Source organism: Phodopus roborovskii, unplaced genomic scaffold, assembly GCF_943737965.1.
Source record: "Phodopus roborovskii unplaced genomic scaffold, PHOROB, whole genome shotgun sequence".
Taxonomy (NCBI): Eukaryota; Metazoa; Chordata; class Mammalia; order Rodentia; family Cricetidae; genus Phodopus; species Phodopus roborovskii.
In genome coordinates this window covers 22,888,353-22,915,943 of record NW_026126469.1, presented here as the reverse complement: position 1 = coordinate 22,915,943, position 27,591 = coordinate 22,888,353, and the positions used below count along the sequence as shown (strand labels likewise).

General features: G+C 44.3%; 1 protein-coding gene across 2 annotated transcripts in view; it reads left to right on the top strand.

Moving 5' to 3' along the window:
• Positions 1-27,101, top strand: part of Pla1a (phospholipase A1 member A) — a 32,782-nt gene extending 5,681 nt beyond the window's left edge. Inside the window, exons 2-11 of one of the 2 annotated variants that reach the window (XM_051191461.1) lie at positions 7,976-8,177; positions 11,052-11,229; positions 11,689-11,797; positions 12,488-12,589; positions 14,507-14,596; positions 17,064-17,231; positions 18,983-19,072; positions 23,212-23,320; positions 25,970-26,134; positions 26,697-27,101. In XM_051191461.1, the coding sequence (XP_051047418.1) occupies positions 7,976-8,177; positions 11,052-11,229; positions 11,689-11,797; positions 12,488-12,589; positions 14,507-14,596; positions 17,064-17,231; positions 18,983-19,072; positions 23,212-23,320; positions 25,970-26,134; positions 26,697-26,781 (1,298 nt within the window). In that variant the 3' untranslated portion in view covers positions 26,782-27,101. Of the gene's footprint in view, positions 1-7,975; positions 8,178-11,051; positions 11,230-11,688; positions 11,798-12,487; positions 12,590-14,506; positions 14,597-17,063; positions 17,232-18,982; positions 19,073-23,211; positions 23,325-25,969; positions 26,135-26,696 lie in introns of those variants that run through there. The other variant, XM_051191462.1, reaches the window with a different exon arrangement.
• Positions 27,102-27,591: the final 490 nt, after the last annotated feature.

The window sequence follows — 27,591 nt, the reverse complement described above, 5'->3', positions numbered from 1 at the left end:
GAGTTAAATTCAGACTTTGCATATGCTAAGACACATTTTTCCTCCAAACTACACACATAGCTCCTACGCATGCACATTTTATTTTATTTTTTTTTATTTATAATTTTTTATTTAATTTTATATAACAAAGTCCAATTAAATGAAAACAAACGTTTATACACAATATTTGGGAATTTGGGCATCGTTCTTTCCAAACTACTTCCTGCTGGTAAGGGGCACTGTCTTGGGGGATTCGAAGAAGATTCAGATATCCTAGCTGTAGTCTGTAGGGCTGTTTTGTCCAGCTGTTTTGAATGTAGGATCAGCTTGTACTCTGTTTCAGGCGGTCTGGCGTGATCAAACCACATTAGTCTGGAAGGAATCCACATCTTTTCATTTTCTGTGGAAACAAAAATAGAAATCCTTTTCCCCAGTAACTTGTTCTTCAAGTTAAATTTTGGAGTCAAAGCATTTTTTTTTAATTTATTATTTTACATGTCGATCCCAGTTCCCTCTCCCTCCCTCCCTTCCTCCCTCCCTCCCTCCCTCCCTCCCTCCCCTCCAGCCCTCCCTCCCTCCCCTCCAGCCCTCCCTCCCTCCCTCCCTCCCTCCCTCCCTCCCTTTTACCCTCTCTGCCCTCTCACAATGCATGCACATTTTAGAAGTTTCTAATACTCCTATGCTAGATATGCGGTATTGATTCCCTTTTTATTTCCATGATTGCCTTTCTCATTTTTTCATTTTCAAATGAGACAAACTTAAAAAAATTCTTGCTAGAGACCTTAAAATAAATACACTGTTAATACAAAGGGTAAAAAAAAAAAAATGAATCTAGAAATGTTACAAAATAAAAATAGGCACAAAGACAAGAATGGATATATTTTAAAAAACCTAACTGGAAAGTTAAAACTGAAAATACAAAGGGCAAAAAAAAAAAAAAAATGAAGTCAGAAAATGTTACAAAATAAAAATAGACACAATGATAAGAATGTATATAGAAAGAAAACTAATTGGAAATTGAAAGGGAAAAAGAACAAAAATCACATCATGGTCAGATAGAGGTCAGTCCAGGGAATAAAGGGATTTTTAAATTATAATTGTGTTCTCCTTATTGCTGTTACTGTATATGTGAGTGTGGGAGGGCTTTGTGTGTGGAGACCAGAACATTCTCTCTGGACCTGGACTTCTCATTCTACTTTTACCTTTAGATTCAGAAACTGAACTCAGATCACTAGACTTATGCAGCAAGTGCCTTTACCTGCTGGTCATCTGACTAGCACTAAAGAGATTGATATTTTAAACATTAGACAATGTAGTAGTATAATTCACACACAATCAAACTAAAAGAAAAAATATTCACACCTCAAAAAATGGAAAAGCTTGAACAATAAATAATGCACTTGATGGAGAATGTCTACCAGACTCTGGCAGCCAGGACTGTCTTTTTCTCTTTCTTTCAATGCTTGTCTGTCCTTGATGTTTGGTTTAAGAAATGGCTGGGGGAGTGGGGGAGCATTGGAGCATGGTTCACTGAGCCATGTCTTATATTCTTAAGTAACTGACAGTTTTTAAGAATTAAAAAAAAAATTGTGTGTGTGTGTGTGGGGGGTGTATGCACATGAGTTCAGGTACCCACAGAGGCCATGAGAGGGCATCATATTTCTTGGAGCTGGAGGTACAGGTGTTAGTGAATCATCCAATGCTGGACCCAAAAGTCAGGTTCTCTGGAAAGGCAGTAAATGCTCTTAACCTCTGAGTTGTCTGTCCAGTCCATGGTCAATGGTTTTACCATCTTTAAATACTGGCATTTCCCTCCCTCTCCCTTGTCAATTCTATAATTTGTTCCATTTTATTGTTTTGTTTCATTGGCAAGGGCTAGAACATCCAGGGTAATATTTAACAAAGGCAGCAGTGTAGACTACCTTCTGTATTTTTGGGGTGGGGTGGGGGAGAGGACAGGGTCTATCTGTGTAATTCAAGCTGGTCTAGAATTGAAGATTCTCCTGCCCAAGCCTACTGAGTACCAGGACTACAGACACATGCCACCACACCTACAAGAACAGAATGATTTTCAGTTTTAAGTGGTCACATCTGTTGAGATGAGCATACATTAATATTACAAATTTTACAAAAATATGCTACTATTACAAACCCTTTACTTTTTGCATGAAATCCTGGTTGGCCATGGTGTGTGTGTGTGTGTGTGTGTGTGTGTGTGTGTGTGTGTGTGTTTGTAAGTTTTGAGTTTTTTGTTTGGTTTGGTTTTATTTGTTTGTTTTTTCCAGAGAGGGTTTCTCTGTATTATTGTTTTGGCTGTCCTGGAACTAACTTTGTAGACCAGGCTGACCTTGAACTCACAGAGTTCTGCCTGCCTCAGGCTCCAAAGTGCTGAGATTAAAGATGTGCTCCACCACTGCCCAACAAGCATGGTATATTTTTGTGCCCTTTGTTCTTGTTATACTTGGTGGATTTTTATTTGATGGTATTTTACCTAGGTTTGATAATTTGATTTTTTTTTCATAAAATTAGTTAATATTCTATCTCCCATTTGTTGTTCTCTGAAATAATATGTGAAATTGAGGATTTCAGGGTTGGTGAAAGCCCTCTGTAAGTCTGTCTGGCTTGTTAAGTTTTTATGATGAATTACTTGAAAACTACCATTTCAACTCCTTTGTACTATAGTTTAAAAGTGCCCTGTTTTCATTTGTTTTTTTTCTTTCTTGACTAAGTTTTGGTAAGTTATACTTTCCTAAGAAAGTATTCTTTTTTAGAAAAAATCTATAGCTTCAAGATTCTGGCTGGGTGTATGTTCTTTTATGGTTTGAAAAAATCAGTTGTGTCTATATTGATTTCTCTTTTCTGTTCTTGATATTGTTTACCTGTGGCTTCCTCTTTTTTATTACTCCGTCTTATAATTCTTTTTGGAGAACCAGCTCTTAGAGTGTATTGTGGGTGGCAGGTGCTAGGCTAAGCAGCAAAGTGAACAGAAAGGATAAAAAGTTCTGCCTTGATTGAAAATCTATTCAAGCCTGTGGTGGTGGTGTACACCTTTAATTCCTGCACTTGGGAGGCAGAAGCAGGCAGATCTCTAAATCTGAGGTTAGCCTGATATACAGAGTGAGTTCTGGGACAGCCAGGGCTATGGAGAGAAACCCTGCCTTGAAAATAAAACAAAACACCCCAAATCTATTCTAATGCAAGGAGATAATCAATAAACAAGTCCAACAAAAAGTGCAGAGTAGACTGGAAAGTAATAGTTTCTACACAAGTAAAGAGAACAGGGTAAGAGAGATTAAGGGGACTTGGAGGAGGAACAGAGGAGGAGAGAAAATGACACCCGACAGGCAGGCTTGACAGGGCTGAGAGAATTAATCATGCACATGCCTAGCAGAACATTCCAGAAAGAGAGGATGGCCAAAAAATGACAGGGATTTTATCTCCCTCTTCATGGGCTCTTTTTCTATTAGCTTCTATTGCTTCCATTTGTCAACATCAATGGTTCCTTGCTCAGTAAACAAAGGACTGAATTGTATAGTCATTTGTTCAAAGTCATAGAGCTGTTGCTTTAAATATTTCTGCTCCCTTGGATGTTAACAGACATCTCAATAATTGTATAAAATGCTTTGCCTCTGAGGACTGAAAAGAACCCATGCTATTTCACTCTCACTTAGAGTCATGACTGCTTGGGTGAGAGGACCAAACTCCTATCCTCTGTTTCTATTTACAGAAAAGAATTTCTTACCTTCTCCTAGGGTTGAGCCCCACACACTGGGTGCCAGTTGCAGGGATCTCTGTGACCTTCACTGGCAGCTGAGAGACAAGCCATGTGAGATAAGAAGATAGTTTGGCACAACACTACTCAGTAGCCAGGGAGTTTGACCCTGAGTGGTTTATTTTAGGCTTCTTTAAACACAGTACAATCTGGGAAAACAATTCTTGTGATGATAAATGAATCCCACATGCACAACAAAGCATACTGAATCTCTTTGAGGAACAAAATGAGCTAAATACAGATCAGACGTGACTACTGAAACTCTTTGTTAAGTACATGTGACACTTTCCATAAATATATGTTCTATGGATTGACTGAGAAAAACAAGTTTATGAGAGTGGGTCTGGAGGAGGGCTTGGTGCCAGAACATCTCTAGCCACACAGATTACACAGTCACCGGGCTAGAAAGCATGTCTGTTCCAGTCTTCTGAGAGAAAAACAGGTTTTGCATTCCTTCCCTTGAGGAAACAACCCTGTGTGCCTAACATTCCAGGTTCCCTTAGTACAGTGGTTCTCAACCTTCCCAGTGCTGCCATCCTTTAATACAGTTCCTCATGTCAAGGTGACTATCGACCATAAAATTATTTTCATTGCTACTTCATAACTGTAATTTTGTGGTGCTATGAACCACAATGCAAATATCTGTGTTTTCTGATGGTCTTGGGTGATCCCTGAGAGAGGTTCACTAGACTCCACCAAAGGGGTCATGACCCACAGGTCGAGAAGCCCTGCCTTAGTGCATGTCTATGAACACAAAGACCTTTGTGAGAAGAAAGGGCTCTCAAGAGGTCAGACAATATCTCCGAGAGCCCCATAGTCCATTCCAAGAACACTAGTTTCTATTCTGAATGAAATATCGAAACCTTTTGCATAGAGGAGCTTATCTTGGTCACTGTGCTACAATTAGACCAAAGGGACCTGCAGAGCAGGCAGGGAAAGCAATGACAAGCTATGGTAGTAATTTTGAGAAACGGCCATGGCTCAGTCCAAAGCAATAACCAGGTAGGTAGGGATGGCTGAATTCTCAATATGCAATTCTGATGATAAAGCCAATAGGATCTGTTTACCATTCGTACATTTGGAGTGAAATGAGTCCTCCGAAGCCACAATGACAGAGTTGCTAAGGGAGTTGTTCACATCTCATGCATTCTATTTCTTTAATTTCAACCGTGACCATCCTGTTTCTTTTGCTATATCTGGGATAGCCAGTCATGTTTCTTCCTGAAAGGACAGACTTACCTAAACAAGCTTTGAACTCATAGAGGTCTGCCTGCCTCTGCCACCCAAATGCTGGGGTTAAAGTTGTGTACCACTACGACTGCCTTAAAATAAAAGTTTTAAAAGATGAACAGAGCAAAGAAGCTATTTGATTGGTCAAAGTGGGCTTAAAGTCCCTAGTCAGAGGCCAGTGGGTTGCTTCTGGTTGGCCAGGCCTAAGTTTTGTTTTCAGCTCTCTACTTGCTGCACTGAGTTTCTATTTGCTAACTTGAGAACTCAAGTTGCCTTGGTATAGTGATCTTCCAGGATGCCATGTTGACCCTGCAAGTGCAGCATTAGCCACTATATACAGATTTTAGCCTGTATTTGTTTCACCGCCATTCAGTTTTTTATATTCTTCACTTTCCATTGTGACTATTCTTTAATGGGCACAGTGCTTAAGACTGTTTTTATGTTCCCATATATTTTAAAATAGATCGTGTCATTGATCTCTAATTTTGACATTTATTTAGATAATGTTTTCTGAGTGATATTGATCCTTTAATGATTTCAGGGGCTGGCTGTATTAATCAGTTTTTGTATTTGTACAACAAAACACATGATGCAGCTACCTTTAAAAGAAGTGAGTGTTATTTAGCTCAAGTTTATTTAGTTTTGGAAGTGACAGTCCAAGACCAAGCAGCCCCTCTGGGTTGGCCTTTTCTTTGAATGGAATGTTATGATGTCATATATTGGGCCAGGCATATAAAGAGTTAAATAAAAAAGTCTGAGGTCCTATCATCACCTGCTAAGGTATTCCTACAGTGAGTCAAGGACCTCCCTAGGCCTCACTTTATTCAGTGCTCTAGATCAAACATAGGTCTTATATAAGCATTCCCCCACTGAGCTACCTTTCCAGTCTTTGCTTCTTGAGATAGGGTTTCATTATTTAGCTCAGGCTGACCTGCATTTCCTATATAGCCCAGTCTGGCCCCAAGACCACAGTCCTTCTGTCTGCTTTCCAAGTGGCAGAATTACCTGTGTGCCACACACTTGGGTAGGCTCCACTTCTTAAAGGGCCACTATACCTCTCAATACCGCCATCTTGGGGACATAATAGGTTTGGGGGGACAATTATACTCAGGTCATAGCACTAGTAAGGGGACATACTATGCTTCTTTGAAAAAAAATTGAGTTCTTCCAAATGTGGTGACACACATCTTTAATCCCAGTATTCAGGAAGCTGAGGCAAGAAGCTCAGGAATTTGAGGTCAGTGTGGACTCCTATGAGAAAATCCTGTCTTTAAAAAATTATTAGGGCTAGAGCTCTAGCTCAGTGGTAGAGAACTTGCCTAACATTACCCTAGGATCAATCTCCAGTGATGCTAAAAACAAAATGAGGAGGGGAGGGGAAGGAGGTGCTCAAAAAAGAAGATTAATTAATGCTAAAGGCCAGGAAAGGCAGATGAAGCAGAACAGACAGACATCTTTCTCTTCTGCTGTGGGAGCTTGAATGGTAGGTAGACTGAGGAGATTGCTACACTTGGAATGGGTTTGAGCCCTGGAGCGCTGAGGAAATGGCTATTTGGAGGGGCTACATCAGAGGCTGGGCTCGGGCTCAGCAATGTGGGCATTCTCTACGGCTGGATTCCCAAAATCCATAAACAATAGTTCTGCACCTCAGGGCAGGGCACGCGTGTCCGAGTTACTTCTGATAGCATGTGTCCACGGTAGCATCTAATGGTACTGTCATGATTAGGGAAGAGGTCTCCATAAAAACCAGTCCATGATCTTTGTTCCATAGCAGTCAGTCTAGGGAGCTGTCACAGTGCTGTGTGTTGGGTGGGAATGCATCTTGCTCCTACTCCAGGCTATTCCCGTGAGAAGTGCTGGGAGCCAGGGACCATAACACCTCATCACAGAGGTAGACACCGGGATTGGCTGTTCAAACGATACGAGCCATATGTTACCCTTGGGAAAGGAAGAGGGTTTTGTTTTGGTTTGGTTTGGTTTGATGCTGTCAAAAGTCCTTTGATGGCTTTGGCTAAAGATATCCAGTACATCGGAGCACGCTGTGTCTAAGGAGCAGATCGCAAAGTGCTATGAGTAGGTGTAGTCTGTGAAGGCTCTCTACAGTGTCAAACAGGGCAGCTCCCTTCTGGGGTTCATAGAGACAGACCCTGCTTTCCTTGGTTTCTTCTTGTGCCTCTTCGCATCATCTTTCCTCTGCGTCTGCCAAATTTTCTCCTTTCGTAAGGGCACCAACCAAACTGTAGTAAGGCCTCATTGTGACTGAGTTTATCATTGTAAAAGTCCCCTTGCTGAACATGGCCACATTCTGAGGCATGTGTTAGGACTTCAGGGTGTGATTTGGAGGGAGGGGCCCCCTACTTCTCTCACCACTTTGAGAACACAACTGACAGAGGCAAGCTAAGAGGAGGGAGGAGGGTTTGACTTGTGTGAGGGCTTGAAATGGACACAGTGCTTTATGACAGGAAGGCATGGCAGCGGGCCCTGAGGTGCTGGTCACATCCTGGCTCTGGTCGCACTGCGTCTGCAGTCAGAAGCAGAGAGAGACGAACACTGGTGCTCATCTGGCTTCCCCCCTCCTACTCATTATTTGGTCTGGGATCCTGGTTTGTGGGACAGTGCTACCCACACCCGGGGTGGTGCTTCCTCCTCAGAAAGTGTGCTTCCTAGGAAATTCTAAATCCAGTCAAGTTGACAAGATTAACCTCACATGCCATTTTACTCAGTCCCACAACAGCCATTTCACCGTGGTCTTTAATATGCTCTATTTGAACAACATTCACACTCTGGTGTTTCACTCTGAGGCATGAAAATTAGGCACAGATTTCTGCTTACAGAGTTGATGCAGTTTTGACAAATAGGTGATTCATCATGGGGCTAGCTGACGTACAACACAACCTGTGCCTGCAGCTCCAGTTTCTTTCTCCCTTCAAGGGCATCGTCCTTCTAAAGAGAGATGGCCACACTTTGCACGTTCTTTTGCTTTGTTTCTTCCAGGGAATGTACCTCCTACCACCCAGCCAAAGTGCACTGACTTCCAGAATGCCAACCTCCTCCGAGGCACCAGCCTCAAAGTCCAGTTTCTCTTCTTTACGCCTTCGGACCCTAGCTGTGGGCAGCTAGTAGAAGAAAGCAGTGACATCCAAAACTCTGAGTTCAACATTAGTCTGGGAACCAAAGTAGTTATTCATGGATTCAGGTGAGAGCTAAACAACCAATAGGATCTTTTCAGCTAAGAAGCAAACAGGCCATAATGCCATGGGAAGATTGAGCGGAGCATGAGGAGGCATCAATTTACTGCCAATCACATGTTCCATCATTCATGTCCTTGATACTATCTCATGTAAACTCTGCACACATCGTGTTCCTCATCCTTGCTAGCACTCCATTAAGCCTCTACCCAGTCTTTATGACCGTGGAAAAGCCATTCCGGTTTCCATATCTAGGTTTAAGAGGAAGGTGTAGGAATAGTTTCCATGGTTCTGGGGCAAAACCTGTGCTGTTATCCCCAAAGTGTGGTTGGTTGTACAGCATGATTCATCTTGGAAAATGAGGTCGCAGGTTTTACGCAGTCACTTGAGGATAACAACGTGGTACTTTTTGCCCAGGGTTTTATTTCCTCTTTTTTCTTCACGTTTTTTTCCCCCATGATTTTATTACTAGAGAAACTTTTGTTTATGGTATTATTTCCATCATACCCAGGGGTTAGCTCTTCTCAGGAGCCTGACAGTTTTGCAGTTTCTGGTACCCTACTGTCCAATTCAATCACAAACCTTCCTTAAACATCTTCCTCCCCAAAGCTCACTGGCAAGACAAAAATCAGAGAAAGTTTCTGAGAAGACAGGGAAAAAGAGACTGCAGGGCGTGTAGAGTTGGGGTACCCACTGAACAAGTGCTCCTCACTTCTTCACATGGCCTTTCTCTGCTACGGGCGCCCAGCCACATCTACCCTTAGTTGTTACTCTCCAGTCTTTTTCCAAAGTCATTTCTTCAGCAAGTCTTACATTCAGCCACTATGCCAGGCGGAGTATGTGCCTCCAGCCTGGGGATGGCTGATGGAACCAGAGCAGTTATCAGGCTCTTGAACCTCAGGGTTCACTTTCCAGGGCCCATGCCCAATCTGTACGCCTGTATCTTTCTGAGCATGCTCGCAGTGTCCAACAACAGGATCTGGGCTGTCTTTCCACACTTTTAAGTGAGCTTTCTGAAAATTTCCTAACAGTATCTTTCTAGAAAAGTTTTAAGCTATAGGTTCTAGATGGTCAGGGACTTGTCTTTATATCGTGGAAATCATCCAGCATACCCTTAGACCCACAGGTACTCAATAAACGTGTGTGAATGAATGGAAGGGTACATGGAGGAATGAAAGCCTCCCATTTTAAAAGACTCATTTGATATGAGAATTCATATATATCTCTCTTAGGGACCTCCTTATTACCTAGCTTCTCAGGGGTTATGGATTGTAGCCCGGTTATCCTTTGCTTATCCATTTATGAGTTCATACCATGTTTGTCTTTCTGGGTCTGGGTTACCTCACTCTGGGTGATTTTTTTTCTAGTTCCATCCATTTGTCTGCAAATTTCAAGATGCCATTGTTTCTTACCACTGAGTAGCACTCCATTGTGTACATGTGCCACATTTTCTCTACCCATTTTTCAGGTGAGGGGCATCTAAGTTGTTTCCAGGTTCTGCCTCTTATGAATAACGTTGCTATGAACATAGTTGAGCAAATGCGCTTGTGTTATAAGTGTGCAGCCTCTGAGTATGTGCCCAGAAATGGTAGTGCTGGGTCTTGAGGTAGACTGATTCCCAAATTTCTGAGAAACCACCATACCGATTTCCAAAGAGAGATATATGTGAATCATACTGGGAAGGGGAAATAGACAAGATCTCCTCAGTAAATCACGAGTGTGGTGGAGAGTAGAGAAGGTGGAAAGGAAGAGAGAAGGGAAGGGAAGGAGGGGGGAAAAATGAGGAAACAGGATGGTTGAGTTGGGGAAAGTACAGAGAGGGAAAGCAAGGAAAGAGATATCTTGATAGAGGGAGCCATCGTGGGGTTAGTGGGAAATCTGGCACTAGGAAAATTTCCAGGAAGTCACAAGCCTGACCCTAGCTAAGACTGGAAGCAATAATGGAGAAGGTGCCTAAACTGGCCTTCCCTGTAATCAGATTGATGACTACCTGTATTGTCATCATAGGACCTTCATCCAGCAACTGATGGAAGCAAATGCAGAGATCCACAGCTAAGCACTGGGCTGAGCTGGAGTCTAGTCGAAGAGAGGGAAGAGCGATAATATGAGCAAAGGGGTCAGAGCACTTTGAGGAAACCCATAGAAACAGCTGACCCGAGCCAGTGGGAGCTCACTGACTCCAGACTGACAGCTGGGGAACCTGCGTAGGACCAAAGTAGGCCTGCTGAATGTGGGTGACTATTCTGTGGCTTGGACAGTTTATGGGACCACTGGCAGTGGGACCAGGATTTATCCCTAGTGCATGAACTGGCTTTTTGGAGCCCATTCCCTATGGAGAGACACCTTGTGCAGCCTAGATACAGGTAGGAGTGCCTTGCTCAAGGGGATGTGACAGACTTTGTTGCCTCCCCATGGGAGGACTGACCCTCTCTGAGGAGTGGATGGGGGAAAGGTCAAAGGAGTGAGAAGAGGGGGTTTGGTATGTAAAATAAAAAGAAGATTGTTTTAAAAAAATAAAATGAGAATTCAGACCGCACGTTTTAACTGTAAGGTACAGAGCCATGTTTCAAATAACACAGAGATGGAGCAGGGCAGGCAGTCTGCAGAGCTTTGCACAAAGGGGCAGACTGAAGGTAGATGTTGCTGGAATCTGCCCCGAGTTCTTCCTTCTGCCAGGAAAAAGAGGTGCTTTCAGATAATTTACATGAAGGTTCCACATAGACTGGTGACTCGGGAGTGATGTTGCCCCTCTCTTCAAGGCATTGTGTGGCTGGCTGTCCTTAGTCTTGACTCCTCTAGCTCGGGGACTAATTGGGGTTTCTATCAATGGCTATTAGTCAATTTGGCAAGTAACATTCCTCTGTATTTTGACTCATGTCTAGGGTGTTAGGAACAAAGCCTTCTTGGATTGACAAGTTTATTAGAGCTCTCCTGCGGGCAACAGATGCCAATGTGATTGCAGTGGACTGGGTTTACGGCTCTACAGGCAACTACCTCTTTGCTGTGCAGAATGTGGTCAAGTTGAGCCTGGAGATCTCCCGATTCCTCAGCAAACTCTTGGTAGGTAGGGAAAAGTTCAGGTTAGTTTTGCACAGGACAGGGTGTCCAGAAAGAAAAAGATTCCTCTTGAGATCAGGAGCAGAGCCATCCAGGCACCTAGTGGGTTTTAATCTTAAATCTGGGGCTGGATTCTTGGAGTGCAGACAGGCAGGGCACTGAACCTCCCCAAGTTTCCAGGGCTTTTGTGAAATATACCTTCACACAACAAATAGTGAATGCCAACAAGGCAAAATTTAGTTGTTCTTCCCAAGAAATGACATGATAATTATATACTTAGAAGTGAGGGAACTGGGGTGTGCAGAGCCCAAAAAACAGGAACAGTGATGAATGGATGAGAGGCCTTCCCTTGTTCTGAAGCATGTGTATAGGTGTATGGTGTTCAAGGCCTTTGGTTTCCGGAGCCTTGGGAAAGTCACTGCAACTCAAGTAGAACCCGCTGTCTACAATTGCCCATTCCAGGAGCTGGGTGTGTCGGAGTCCTCAATCCACATCATTGGTGTTAGTCTGGGGGCTCATGTTGGAGGCATGGTGGGACATTTCTACAAAGGCCAGTTGGGACGGATCACAGGTAAAATAAAAAAATCCTCTCTACATCTCCTTTCAGCCATTAGAGACAGAAAGAGCTTGCTTCGGAGACTCTTCTGAAGTAAACAGAGGGTTGAGCCCACATCCTTATTATCAAGTCATTATTGCCACTAAAATGGATCTATTGTTGGCATAAAATAATGTCATTACTTCATGATCTCCGAACCTCAGTGCATGCACCTGTAACATGAGTTGTAATAAGCGATAATTTGGATTCTGTGTGGAAATCACCCTCAGAGAGTGTTTACCTGCACAGACAGAGGAGTTTACAATTCAGTTATCACTTTCAGTCAGTAAGGATGGGGGCAGCCTGGTAAAAACCCTACTTTCTTGGTCCTTCAATTGGACAACTTTGAATCAGGTCTCCAACTTTGAATAGGGCCTCCAGAAAGGCCCTATAGGATGAAACCAGTTGTCACTGGTTTTGCCAAATTGATGGTATTGTTATGTTCATTTCAGAGCCAGAAAACTGGGCCATTGCAAGGGGACCACAGCAGATAACAGGGCTTCTTGGGTAAAGTGGTCTTGGGCTGCTTCTTCCAACCCTGGGTCCTGGGTGGATGACTCTATGAGTTGAACTGGAAGGACTGCTGTGGAAGATGAAGTGTGTAGGTCCATGGCATTTCTGTGAGATGAGAGAAAGAAGGATCCTAACAACAGTCTGTCTTTATAGGTCTAGATCCTGCTGGACCAGAGTACACCAGAGCCAGCCTGGAGGAACGCTTGGATGCTGGAGATGCCCTCTTTGTGGAAGCTATCCACACAGACACTGACAGTGAGCTGGGGGGGATGTGCCTGGAATGAGGGAAAGCATATGGTTAGGGACAAGGGCACTGGCACCTCGTGGTGTGGCTCTGGTCAGAGAGCCCCTGCCCCTGGCAGAGGAATGAATGTATTGGGATGATTTTGAAGGTCTCCTCCAGCTCTGAGTTCATTCTTTGGCTATCACTGTCATTGTCATTGTGACCATAGACAGTAGTAGTTTTATTTTAAGCTACTACTGGGCAGAAGGACTGTCACTCATAAACCAAAATTGTTAATCTCACTGATTCAACACCTGTGCCAATGGGTATCGCTGTCTGGATGACATATGGGAAAAACACTCTGCTTTTTTAGGCTCTATGTGTCTGGTCCCTAAGGACAGGGGCATTCCATTCCCCAGACACACAAGCAAGTCCCCAGAGGACGAGCCCAGCCTTTGGTCAAGAGGGAGAATGCCCCTCCTAGTAGTCAGACACACCAGAGAGCTCATCTCAACACTCAGTCCAACTTGTCTTTCTGACAACCTGGGAAAGGAGGGAGACAACCAGCCTCATTTCTACTAGAAATGAAATGTCCCTATGGTGTTCACTGTGCTCAGTGTTATTGCCATGAACAAGAGAAACAACCAAACGGGCTTATGACTCAAGGGAGAAAGATGTGTGTGTCTCATCCCCCTAGGTCAAAAGCCTTCTAGTGTTCAAACATACAACGCACGAAGAAGCCTATGCAGTGATACTGTCTAACCCCTGTTCCTACCTTCACTGCACAGATCTATACCAAGATCCTATGAGCCTGGCTTATGCTAGGCTAATTTATCTTGTTCATTACTGAGGTAAGTCCTTTACTTAAGAGAAGTCACATTCATGGCTGACAGAGAATGAGGAAGGAGAAATGAGGAGTTGGTGCTTAAAGTATAGTTTCAGTTTGGGATAGTGACGTTTAGGATAAATGTCAATAAAGGGAGGTGATGACATCTCCATATAAATTTAGACAGTCAGGAAAGGCACTGAGTTGTCTATTTAAAAATAAAGATGGTAACCTTTGCTATGTATACCTTGTGATAATAAAAAATGAACCACTGTTTTCATATAAAACACAAATTTTAAAAATAAAGTAGAACTCATCCATCCCCAAACTTACCAAATATGTTTCATGTTAGATTCATAGTTCTCTGGCTTAGGCCTCTTTGGCCCTTTGAACTTGGATCCGCTTGTGTATGGAACTAAAAATAGTAATTCTGCTTAATTCAGTCAACATTTACTGAGCTAGGAAGTCAGTCCTGAGATTAGAACAGTGAGCAAGGATATGAAGTTAGGCATCTGTTCATTTATCCATTCAATAATTATTTACTAGTCACTCTTTGTGAACCAGGTATTGTGGTAGGTGTCAAGGACTTTGAAGGAAAAAAACAAAACAAACAAAAAACCCACAACAACAAAAGGACAAGAAAATACCCGAAGGCTTCGTTTGAGGAAACAGACCAGATTACAGACTGTCCTATGGCATGCACGTGGTCATGACACGTTGTGTAGGAGAGGGTAACTTCAGACAGGCTCTGCTTCAACAGCATGAATGAGCAGCATCAGTGCAGGGGCAAGGTTCAGCGGAGGAGAAATGACCAGCCTTGGGAAGAGCTGGGAGAAAGCGGAAAGATGGAGGAAGTAAGGGCTGGGTATGGACTGGTGCTTGACTTGTTCTAGAAACAGGAAAGAGAGCCATATGGTTCAAATGTGATGGGAAAGGAAGGATCACCTTACTGATTTTATTGGGCAAATCTGTGCACTCCATAAACTGACGATAGTGTGCTTCCTCTCCATGTGGTTTGCCTTGTGAAGTTGCACAGCCCATTGGAGTGAGGAGGACACTGACTCCCAACCACCAGGAAAGTATGCTCTGAAGCTTGAAGCTTACAAGTCTCCACCCCTTTCAGATTTGGGCATCCGGATTCCTGTGGGACACGTGGACTACTTTGTTAACGGAGGTCAAGACCAGCCTGGATGTCCCACATTTTTTCACGTAGGTCAGCAAGCCTGGGAGAGTTAGTATTTAGCTGCTCCACAAACTGAAATCCACCATACCTCCACCCTGATCAGCCAGTGCTGGCCTTGTGGGGTCTTTTGGATGATGCCCCCTATGCTCTACAGTGTCTTAGTACACACTAGTTGTCTTTGGAACCCATAATTTCTGGAGAGTTGTCTCTGATACTGGAAGCTGGCCTCATGTCTGTGATGTCATCCCATTTTATGTTAGGCCCTGCTATGATCTAACATCATTCAGGTCAATAACCCCTGTTCTTTCCCTGATCTGTGGAAGGTCCACAGTAGCTATGCTCTCCAGAATGGAGCTACGGCAGAAGCAGACCAGAACTGCATGGCTGAAGGGTCACTTTGCCGGACACTGTACAGCTCTCTTTTTTTCCTTTCTTGTTCTTTGTTTTGAGACAGGGTCTCTTTACATAGTCCCTACTGACCTAGGACTTGCTATGTAGACCTGGTTGCCCTTGGAACTCACAAAGATCTACCTGCCTCGGCCTCCTGGGTGCTAGGATTAGAAGCGTGCCCTACTCTACCCAGCCTCCAAAATTTTCTTAAAGATTAATTTTTTTAAAACCTATTCTCTCCTATATTCTTTTGGAATCCTCTTTTTAAAAATATTTAGCATGTATTTTTATTTTAAATTATCAGTGTATTTAAATAACAAATATGTCTAATATCTGTTTTAAAAAATACTAAATCTGTCAAAAGTTAAGCACCAAAGATTGTTCAGCCTTATATTTTTCTTATGATTAAAATCAACACATTGACATTTTGTTGGAAAATATTAAATGCTGTAGTAGTCTCTTATTTCACCAAATTCTTAATATTTTAAGGATTTTTTTGTTTGCTTTTTTGAGACAATATCTCATGCTATAGCCCAAGCTGACCTCAAACTCCCAGCTGCCTGCCTGCCTCAGCCTCCTACACCATCCCACCTGGCTCCAATTTAAGGACTATCTTGACAGTTTTATCAAACAAGTACTTTTTTTTTTTTTTTTTTTTACATATTCACTGTTTTTTTTTTTTTTTCAAAAAACATGCTTCTTCTTGGAAATTTTTAATACATTTCAGCACTTCTGATCAGGAGGGGTGGATTGGTTTCAATGTTTTTAGACGCTCTTAGTGGCATTTTAGTTAGCTACTTTTCATTTCTTTATAATGTAGTTTGAAAAGGGAGCAGCCAGCTGTTTCAGTTCCCTGGTGGATGGACGCTAAAAGCAGCTTGGCAGTAGAAAACATCCAAACCATAGAAGGGAACATGAACATGGCTTATCCTTAATTGTCAGTCCCAAGAGAGAGCTCTGTGGCGTGGGGAAAGCCAAATGACCCCAGGATCCCATAGCTGTGGCTTACTTACCTTTTAGCTCCAACCTCATGTGGATTGTGGTATGCCCGTGTGTGTGTGTGTGTGTGTGTGTGTGTACGCGCATGTTGCATGCATAAGCATGGTTACAATTTTTAAAAAGTAAGTAACCAGGGCTGGAGAGATGGCTCAGTGGTTAAGAGCACTGACTGCTCTTTCAAAGGACCCAACTTTAATACCCAGCACCGACATGACAGCTCACAACTGTCTAACTCCAAGATCTGACACCCTCACCCAGACATATATGCAGGCAAAATACCAATGCACGTAAAATATAAATAAATAAATGAACGAATGAATGAATAATAGTAAGTAACCACAATAAAATCAAGTTGGGGTAATTGGGATACTTGGATAGTTCTTTAGATCAGTTACCGGGCCAGGTGAGTTACAGCACATACAATTCAAAAGACTGACTGATTCTAGGCCAGGGGTTCTCAACATGTGGGCTGTGATCTCCTTAGGAGTTGAACAACCCTTTCATAGGGTGAATGGTCAACATGAGAAAGCTGTACTACTTCACGGGGATCATTTAAGCCCATCAGAAATATCAGATGTTTACATTATGATTCATAGCAGTAGCAAAACTAGAGCTATGAAGTAAGCAACAAAAATAATTGTATGGTTGGCGGCAGGGGGGGGGGAGTGGGAGTCATCACAATACTAGGAACTATATTGAAGGCTCGCAGCATTAGGAAGGCTGGGAACCACTACTTTAGACTATCTCTTTGCTGTGTGGGAAAACTGTTTTGTGGGTGTTGACAAGGAAGATAGACAAGCAGAGACAATCATCTTGCACTTTGTGTGCCTACTTTTCTAAAGTTCACCTGGTCACATAAGACTCAATCTCAGACCAAATCAGTTGTCTTGACTGGTTAAGCTTCTCAAGACAATTAAGAGTGAGACAGATGTTGAGGTAACCACGTCTGTTAACGTTTCTAAAGTGTGGCTCAGGGGACAGCCCGTCTGTTCATAGGCTTCTGTGCTATAAAATCCAGTAGAGTTACAGTAAGCGGCAGCAAGGGAGTTTCCGCTGGTCTCAACTAAAACCTTAGTGTGGTTTTTTTTTTTTTTTTGTCTCCTCTCAGGTTACAGTTACCTGATCTGCGATCACATGAGGGCTGTGCATCTCTACATCAGTGCTCTGGAGAACACCTGCCCACTGATGGCCTTTCCCTGTGCCAGCTACAAGGCCTTCCTGGCTGGAGACTGTCTGGATTGCTTTAACCCATTCCTGCTCTCCTGTCCGAGGATTGGTAAGACCTTATTCCCTCGGCTTCCCTTGGCAATGTATGGAAGTTCAAGAACTAACTATTTGCTGACCTTTTTAGTTTTTAAAAATAGTTTAAAATTAAAAAAAAACTAATTTTTCTAGCATTTCACATTTGAGTGCTGTATTGACACCACTTTCAATATCTCCAGTGCCTCTTGCTCCCTCTCCTTCTCAAGTCACACACACACACACACACACACACACACACACACACACACACACACACACGTCCATCTAGTGCTACTCTTGTGCACACATGCTGTGACTGACCAATTGGGATTGAATAACCTGTCAGGTTCATCCCTGAAGAAGAATGATTCTCCCTTTCTCAGCCTTTGATTATCTGTGGTTTTTTTATCCAGGGGTGGGGCCTTGTGAGATTTCCCCTATCGTGTTGCCATGCATGTCGACGGGTGCTGTGATTGCGTCATGCCCTGTTCAGATTATCACACTGTCAGAGCACCACTGACCTACGACCAAGAGTCTGCCTATCTTGGAAAATTAACTAACACATGAGGTGCTCAGCCGGCTCTCACCTGCAAGATGACAATTAGTGTTTGTTGTTTCTCCATTGCCTTTTACATGCTCCCCGATGTCATGCTTGCGCTGTGTGTGTGCCTGGCAGAGATTCCCTAGAACTGTACACAAGTTGTCTTTAGAAGTACAAGACTGGGGTGGTCACATGACATCTGGGATAGGGGTGGTGACTCGTTGCTGAGCAGCTCAAGTATGTTTCTGCATGATCCAGGCCAGTCTGGAGGAAAAGACTCTACGGAGGCTGAGGGATCAGGCCCCTATCCACCCATGGAGACCACTGCATCTCATAACCTATGGGGGGAAACTCTAGGGAAAACAATAGCTCTTTCCTGTTTCCAGTTTTCCACTTCCTACTATTCCTGGCTGCCACTCAGCAGCTTGTCACTGCTCATACAATGACGTGGTACCAGCTTGATAAAATGTGAAAGGCAGATAGTGCCCCATAACAACATACACCAGTGTCGTTTCCTCTTTCATGGACAAATGTTTGGCCTCTTTGACAAATCTTTGAAAGATGATAGGCCAAGTAGTTTAACAGCTGCCTCCCACTGTCTGCCCAGCTTTTCTCTCTGCTCTTCCTAACACTGAACCTTACAGATGCTGGCCACATACCCTTCCAAGTGTGTTATCCAAGGTTCTCCACCCTGTGGGTCCTTGTCCTGACTTGACCTCATCTCTGAGCACGTTCTGTCCAACTGCCGTCTTCAGTCTTCAAAGCAACAGGATACAGGTGCTGTTAAAGTAACTATGACATGAATCAGTTTGCAAGTTAGACACAAGACACTGCATTTCTTACAGTGACATGGCTCAGCAGCCAGGCTCCTGCCATCAACCCTGAAAACCTGAACTCCACCCTCAGGATCCACATGACAGAATGAGAGAATTCTGTCATGAGCTGTTGTCACCTCTACATGTGTATTGTAGCATGCAAGTGTCCCCCTGCCCCAACACTTCCACAAAACAAACAAACAAATTTAAAAAGAAAATAAACCAATGTGTGAAACAACCTGAAGAATGCACTTCCTGTTGACTTTCATGTGTTCCTGTGGACTGCATGTGTTTCTTGGGACTTATCACGTGTACAGTTGAACATCTATGGAACTCAGGGTGCATAAGTGAGTCCACACCTGACTGGAGACCCTGGGTCCTAGAAATGAACTACTCAGAACTATGTCACCCTTGCTTCTTTATTTCCAGGACTGGTGGAACAAGGCGGGGTCAAGATTGAGCCTCTCCCCAAGGAAGTGAGAGTGTACCTCCTGACTACATCCAGGGCCCCATACTGTGGTGAGTAGGGAGGAAAAAGGCACAGCTGTGCTAATGGGAGATTGGGGATGTCCAGGCTTCCTATGAGGGCTGCATCTTTCCCACTGTAGGAGTCCAGATAGGAGCTGATGGGCTTGGGCAGAGATATCCTGGAAGGTCATCTCAGGTAGAACCAGAACTGTGAGAGTGAACCCAAGCAGTGTCATTACAGTGAGGACTCTCTCTGATTACATACTCACCCTTTCCTCTTCCCATTGAAAAGTGTGCCCAGCTGGTTATGATAACGCACATCTTTAATCCTAGCACTCAGAATACAGAGGCAGGTGAATCTCTGAGTTTGAGGGCAGCCTGGTCTACAGAGTGAGTTCCAGAACAGCCAGGGCTACACAGAGAGACCCTATCTCAAAATGAAAGAAAAGAAGGGAGGGAGGGAGGGAGGGAGGGAGGAAAAAAGGACGGGAGATGTTTGTCGTCTTCTAAGGGATACCCCTGGCTCTGGGATACCAGACTCATGCCATCCTCTATACTTCTTTGCCCCTCCTGGTGCCCACACCACATACCTCTCACCCTAGCAGCACCTTCTAGGTCAGAAAGCCCTGAGGAATTCATGACCTCTGCTCCCTTCTTCGTAGACACAATTCAGCTGTTCACAGATACTACTCAATGCATTTCTTTGAAGCTAAGATGCCAATGATTATAAAAGATGCAAAATTAAAATAATAGTCTTGAAATCCATGACATCCATTAGTCACTAAGTCAGTGCTCTTCCCATGTTATCTGATAGCTTCACTGGGGTGATTATATTTCCTGGTTCATGTTCAATGTCTTGGGGCCCTCCTGTCTGCTCTATGGCATGCACAGGACAAAAAAAAATGTTAGCTTGGATGTTAAATTATACAGTCACCTTCATTTGAGCTGATTTTCTCATTAGCTTGTGTTGTATTATTGGAGAGATAATAGTGGCTACAGCCTTCCTTTTACTGAAAAGGCCCAGTGTCACATGATTTGGGGCTTAAAGCACAGACTCTGTGGCCACACAGATCTCAGCTTCTCTACTTTCCAGTTGAGTAATTAGGAGCAAGTCACTTCACCTTTCCGAAACCCAGTATCCTGCTGTGGAAAATGGAAACAATAATAGTCCCCAAATGCAAGAATCAATTGTGAGGACATAAAAGGATAGAGGAAGTCAGTGGCATGGTGACTCAGAGTGGGGTACCTAATCATTCCCTTCCCTCAGACAGAGAGTTTGAGACCTAGCTGGGGTTGTTTTGAGCTTCGTGGATACAGCTGTGTCTGAGGAACAAAGTGGTCTCAGCCAGTGGTGGGATTTTCATGACGAGAGTTTCTGAGAGACGGAACCTGAGGCACACAAGCAGGCAAGGAAATCAGGATTCAGCATCAGGTCTTCTGTCCCTTTTCCATGTTACCTCACATCACCATCCTTGATTCTTTCTTCCTTCTTCTTGTTATTGTCCTGGCAGCAGTGCCATCAGGGGTCAGCAGGAAGGCTGTGGTGTGTAGTAGCAGAAGCAGTGCTTCTGAGGCCACATGTCCTGGCTTTTCATTTTAGTCAGGGCAGGTTGGCGGAAACTTAAACAGGTTCCTGTGTGTCTGCGTAGCTAAGAATACACTGGGCAAGGAAGCCCGGGGAAGCCTGGAGGTCCTGGGCTTTTAAAGGTGCCTGCTGAGGCAGTCACAAAGCTGTGCATTTCTGGTTTCATGTTTGTTGCAAATCCCTCTCCCTTAAACCTCCAGACACACACTCCTATCCCTTCAAACACCAAAGAGGGACATGGGGAACCAGCCAGCCTGAATACCTGCTTGCTCCCAAACTCAGCCTTTCTTTCTTAGGACAGATGCAGTCTGTTCCGTTTAACTAGGCTTCAGTGGAGCCAGGGGCCGGCTCCATCTCTCCAGACACGCTCAGGGATCATGGTGCTGGGCTCCACACTCAGCACTCCTCTTAGACTGCTTCTTCTTGCTCTTCAGGAGGGTTGCCACCCCCTCCCCTTGATTTCTGCCAGGCACGTGCCAGCAAGGGCTGACCGTCTACCAAATAATGATTTTTTAAACAGTACTAGTTTTCCCTTGCAGGATAGTTTTCATCGAGTTTTCACCATTGTCAGTAACCGAGTGACAAAGAGGTCCAGGGATTTAGACAAGGTGTCACAGCCGGTCAGCATCAGGGCCTGGCCTTAGGTTCCTGTGGAGTGTGCCACTATCTGAGTCATCTTCCTGTGGTGTTTTTATTCACTGCTAATTCCTATTCACCCACAAGAGTCCTGGGTCTCTAGGGCAGTATAGAGAAAAGAGAAACAGAACCTTTAGAAAATGTCTTGGCAAACAGAAAGAAATGACACACACCGTATGTTAAACTCAACCCAAGGAATTGCATTCTTGAAGTTTTCCTAAATCAGGCTAACTTTTCTACACTACAGATACCCATTCCTATTCAGAAACCTCTCCCATCCCATAACAATTCACACCCCATAGTAATCAACTGACAAATAGAAGCCATGTGACACTGAATGTTTTTCTCTTTGGAGGGGACAGGATTGCAGGTTCTTGTGTCTCATGAGTTCTTAGTATGTTGGCACTTGTCAATGAGTGTGTTACTAAACCTGCTGGGCTCAGATGGACCACAGCTCTTCTCTAACTTAGGCCTCGGTAGCTGTATCCATTGGCCATTTCCCCCAACAGTCAGATGAAAAAGTATAGGTAGGGGAAGGGTGAGGGATTACATCTCTAAAAGGTGAAGGATTACATCTCTATGTTCCCATTATGAAAGGAGCCAGGGCAAACAATGGAGACCAAAGTAATGGCAAAATACTACCAGCAACTTCTACCCCTTGATAAAGAGAAAGAATGTGTGAGTGACATTGTAATCCTCCCTTACCCGCCCGCTCTTATCAGACAGTCAGCAGGTCCTTATTACTTCATGTCACCATGAGCCAAGACATTCTCCTAGTCTATGTTGATAACACCCTCCAGAGCCTAGCATCTGTACTGTTCAAGGGAGGGTCAAAGGGACAGCCACCAACACTGTATATGGAGGAGAAGAAGGGCACTGCCTTTTGTTAAATGAGTTGTTTATTTGTCCTTGTCTGTTTGTGTTGTTGTAATAAAATACCCACAACTGGGATATATACAGAGAACAGAAAGTCTAGTTTCTCAGTCTTCTGGAGACTATGAAGGCCCAGGTCAAGATGGTGGCATCTGGGGTCTGAGGACTGTCCTCTTTGCTTCCAGATGGCATCTTGCTGCCGTCACTGGGTCTTTACACAATATAGGGCAGAAGGATCAAAAGGTCCCTAGCTATGTCCTTTCATCCCTTTTATGAGCTACTGATTGATTCAGGAAGGCTCTGGAGCTCTTGTTGAACCTAATTGGCTAAGAGCACATCGGCAGGATCTGGGATCTGCCTGTCCCATTCTCCCACCCCCATCCTGCCCCACCCCCTCAGCAGTGGAGTTTCTGGCAAGTGCTGCCACACCGCTGCTTTCTGCATGGGTACTGGGGGAACAAATGCAGGTCCTGAAACTTTCATATCAAGCACCTGGCCAAATATGACTTTAGGAGAGGCTACAGACATTCAAACAATAGTAATATGTGATGATTCCTCTTTGACAGTCTCAAGATTACATTACTGCCATGATGGGTTGGTGGGTAAATGCAGCTATTGTTGAGCCAGATGACCTAAGTTTATTCCCCAAAACCTAGACGGAGGAAGGGGAGAACCAGCTACTGCAAGTTGTCACCTGATCTCCACATGCACCACATGGTACACATACACACTAAGTACATTCAAATGCAATTTTATAAACATCGTGTCACTGCAATAAGGCCACCAAACAGGGAGGAGTGAACCACTCTTGCAAAATAAGCAATAATAAAAACTAACAAAATGTTCCCTAGTTGAGGACACTGTCCTCGGGACTTTGTATACATTGATCCTCTCAGTTCTCATTCTGGCCCGTGGAATAACTACTTACACGTTAGAGAGTTTGCCCTTGAGGAAGTGGAGGATACGAGATAACTAGTAACCTGGGCCTCCCACAATGCCTTGGAGGTAGAGCATCCCAGCCATGCCGCTGCTCTGTGGGGCTTTTCCCTGGCACCTGTGTTGTCTGCCAAGCCTCTGCTGTGCTTTGGTTTCCTAGTGCATCACAGCCTCGCGGAGTTTCATTTGAAGGAGAAGAGAAAAAAGGATACCAGCATCGAGGTCATTTTTCTTACCAACAATATTACTTCCTCGGTCACGATCACCATGTACGTAAGTGTCCCATGTGGCTAAGCCCCTGTTTCCTGTGTTTATGCTCCAAGTCAGGCACAGTGTGATTGATTAAGGCTGGGAGTAGCCCACCGAGCTGGGGACAGTGCCCACTATAGACCACAGATACCAGCTGTAGGTTTGGGATCCGTATCACAGAATAGCACAGTGTATTCAGATGCTAACAAGCAAGACTAATGGGTATCGCCAAAGGTAATTAGCATGTAGTAATCCAGTTCTGGGTAGGAAAGGATGCTCAGGATCCAGGCAGAATTGTATTAGGGATGTCAACAGGAAGGAGTGCCTCAGCCACAATCCCTGCAGGGGTGACCAGGGCCCAAGAAGCCACTCCATGGAGGAGGAATGGGACTGGGTCAGTTGCCTGAATGGAACCCAAGGCACAACATCAGTTAAAGTACAAGGTTAGAGTTGGATGGGGTGGTTCCAGTGAATGGAACCAAAGCCAATCATTTCCATTCCTCTGAGATTTGGCTCCAGGGAGCTGGAGGGACAGGCTTGGATCTAGAGATCAAAGAACTATAAATTCATGGGGCTACAGCCTGGCAGGGGATGGGAAGTTGGGAACAAGGGTCTATGTTTCTTTAAAGAGGAATCGTGTTAAGTTACTCACAAGCCAGCAGCAAACTGTCTATCTCATATACCACTGGTTCTGTCGGGTTCCAGTCAAGAAACCAAAGCTGATGCAGAAGAGACCCCAAAAAGGATCTGACAGAGCCAACTGATTACAGCTGCACTGGGAAAGCTGAGGGAGAAGGAGGCAGGGAACGTAGGGGACAGATTACACAGGAGAGGCAAATTGGTAAAGCCAAAGGACCCACTCCCACAGAACCTGATCAAAGCAAAGGCTGCTGGGCAGGAGCTGCAACCCACAGGAAGTGTCACCCTTTCACAAGCCCTGCCCAACCCAGAGGCCCTCGGAGGCCTGTGCCCGCTTTCCTGGGTCAGCCCTTGCCAGAATCTGCTGATGAAGTAACTGCAGACAAAGGTTTGTAGAGTAAACTGAAGGCAAATGGGGAAGTGATCATTGCACAATTCTTTAAACATTCCCTGGTCCAGCTACGAGAGCACACAGACAGCACCTAATTGGGTTTCAGGGTGTGACAAAAGGAACAAAGGAGTGAGCTGGACAAATGGACACATAGGTGTGCCTGAAAGAGAAAGCCAAGGTGTAGGATGTAGAACAAGAGAAGGCTGGGGAGACAAATCAGAGACCGTGGTTTCTGCCTTGAGAGGAGAGCCCTGGGGATCTTACACAAGAGAGTCTCCAAATCAGCTCAGAGTGGAGAACATTGTCAGGCTGCCCTGCTCAACTGTGCTGTGAGAGTAGACAAGTTTCACCAAGAAGAGATCATTTCTCCTGAGCTGGCAGACACCCTGCCACTGGACACTGTCCTATCTGCAAATGCTGGCCCCTCCAGGTCACACTACCACATGAATCTGCAGATACTCCCAGCAGCTTGTAGATTGTGCTGGGACCAGGAAGCTGAGGACTTTCCACTGTATCTGTTCAAAGTTGCACTGCTCCCAGAACGGCTTCCTAGCGGGATCGTGTCATGGGCACATTAGGTCTTCTAGAGTCTTCTAGAGAGACTTGAAAACAATGCTCCCTCCCACCAGTCACTGGAGACTCTCTGGGCACAAGCCACACTTGCAGTGCTCAATGGACCTCACAGATGGTTAGCATTCACTCCCACAGGAAAATGCATGACTCTTGAAGAAGGACACAGGATGCATTTGCTTTAACCTTATCCTTCACTTACTTTTTTTTTTTTAATTAAAAAAATATCAGAAATTAGAAGGATGCATGCCCGGAAGAAGTATACTCGTTCCCTACTTTCTATTGCTCTGTAAAACCCCAAGATCTCCTTTTAACTGGAGAATTTACCCAGGCCAAGCTGCCCACCCAAAGCAGCTTTCCCATTCTTTATCATTCCAAAGGCCTTTGCTATAAGCAGTTTCTTAAAGGGAGCAATCAATCCTGTTTCCCTTTGACACACTATAAAACGCTCTGATCAGGGGTAGCTTTTGTATACTTAAACAAAATCTCCCTTCAAAATTGTATGCCTAGTTCTGGATGAGAAAAACACACCAAGAAGACAGCATCACTCAGTAAAACAGGAAAGTAAAAGGAAGCTGGGCTAGGGAAGCAGGACCCAACCTGCTATGACATGGAGAAGCAGATGTACCCTGTCCCATTCCCTCTTTCTCAGAGTCCCCACTGAGCAGGAGGCCAGGAGGGAAGGGCACACAGTCCCCTCCCCAGACCCCAGGACCCCAGCAACCAGCTCCTCCCATGGCACAACGGAATGCAGCACCTTTCTTTGAGAAGAGGCTGTTTCAGGAATCTTGAACTTGAGTGACCTTGATGGACAGCAAAGCAATCATGCATGAAGTCCCATAAATAAAAATGTATTGACTTTCCAATAAGAAAAAAAAAAAAGCAAATGATGAGTATTTCCTGGGTCATGTTGTTAGTCTATCGGTAGAGGAGCCAATTGGTTACACAAAATGCTTTGTCTCCATCTTCCTGGGCATCACAGGCAGCCAGGCCTGCCAGCAGAGCCCCTTAGATCAAAGGGGAAGTGAAGGACAGAAGCACAGTCCCTTATCCCTTCCCCCCTTTCCAGACCTAGACAGCAACTTGAAGGGCAAGGAGTCATTGGTCTTCCCAACCCACCATGCCAGATAAACATAGTGAAGCTCAAGTTCCAAGTTTCCAGCCGGATTTGGAAAAAAGACAGGACTACCATTATTGGGACTTTCTGTACTGCCCCTCTGCCGGTCAATGACAGGTGAGTCACAGAACCCCCCCCCCCCCCCCCCCCCCGCAGGCATCCCCACATCACCACCAAGCACAGTTCTGGACATTAAGGATGTTGTTTGATGAGGCTCAGCCTCACTCTAGTTGTAGCCATTTTAGAAGAGGGACTGACTAGGACTCTTTGTTTTCTTGAATCTTCTGTAGGGTCACATTGAGTTGGGAGTTTTATGAAGGAAGCCAGAGAAGCTGATCTTTAATTCTCCTGCCTAGTTTAATACATGAAACTTTCATATCTGCTTCATGCATTTGGTTTTGGTTAAGATTTTATCAGAGCATTTATTATGGTACATTTCTCCTTCCTTAGCCTCTACTTCTGTGTCATTGGCAACACTCTTGGGTGTGGGATCTAGACTCTAAGAGTGGGCATTTCAATGGTTAGCCATTATTATTAGCATACAGAGGACAGGAATAGTCTTTATTGTAGGAAAGTGTGGACTCCTTTCACTAGACAGGGAGGTCATGAATAGTCATACAACTTCTAGCTCTTTCTTCTTGTAACCAAGAACCTGCCTCTTGTTCCTCTTCACACACAGCAAGAAGACAGTCTGCATGCCCGAGCCAGTGAGTCTGCAAGCGAACATGCCTGTTGTTTGGGAACTGAAAATAGCCTGTGCATAGCTCAAGCCTACACAGGAGGCAGTGGCCTGGATTTTTTTGAGGGCAGTGTGGCAAGAGATACATTCATGGGCACTTTAGTGCACTCCATTCCTACTAAGGGGAAGGTCAAATTCTCGGTGGTTTTCCCCACAAGTAGTTACTGTGGAGGGGACAGATGACTCATCTTACAGAATTTGATCTCTATCACCAACTTACAAAGCTTTATATAGATACCATTCCAGCTTCCCTATTTCTACACAATGTAATTGCCTCATGTCCTTAAGTATTTATACTTAGGATTCAATGGAAAACATACGCAGAGAAATAAACTATCATGGAAATGTAATTCTACTATTACTACTACACACAAATTATTTACAGGGCCACTGAGGTACTCATTGGTGTACATGCATACACACACATAGAGTGTAATTAAGCAAATAAATGCTTTTAAAAATTAAAAAAAGAAAAAGGCGATTTGCAGAGGATCTGCAGTTCATCTTGTCATGGGAGGAAAATATTCACTTTTGTAATGGACAGCATATCACAGAGACATAAAGTATGTCTAGCTCCCTGGGCAAAGTGACTATTGCTGTAGCATTTGGACACAATACTCAGCCATAGGTGGGGGACAATAATCGAACATCTAGGTCCAGAGTACATCACAGAAGAAGGCGAAAAGAATGAAAGAGTTGAGGGGAGGGGGTGAGTGTTGTGTGACAATTTCCTCTGAATTGAAAGTTTCCCTCTAGGAGGGAAGAAAGCGGTTCAGGGGAATCAGGAAATAAACCCATGCCACAAGCCCTGGAAAGATAAAACGTAGAAGATTTA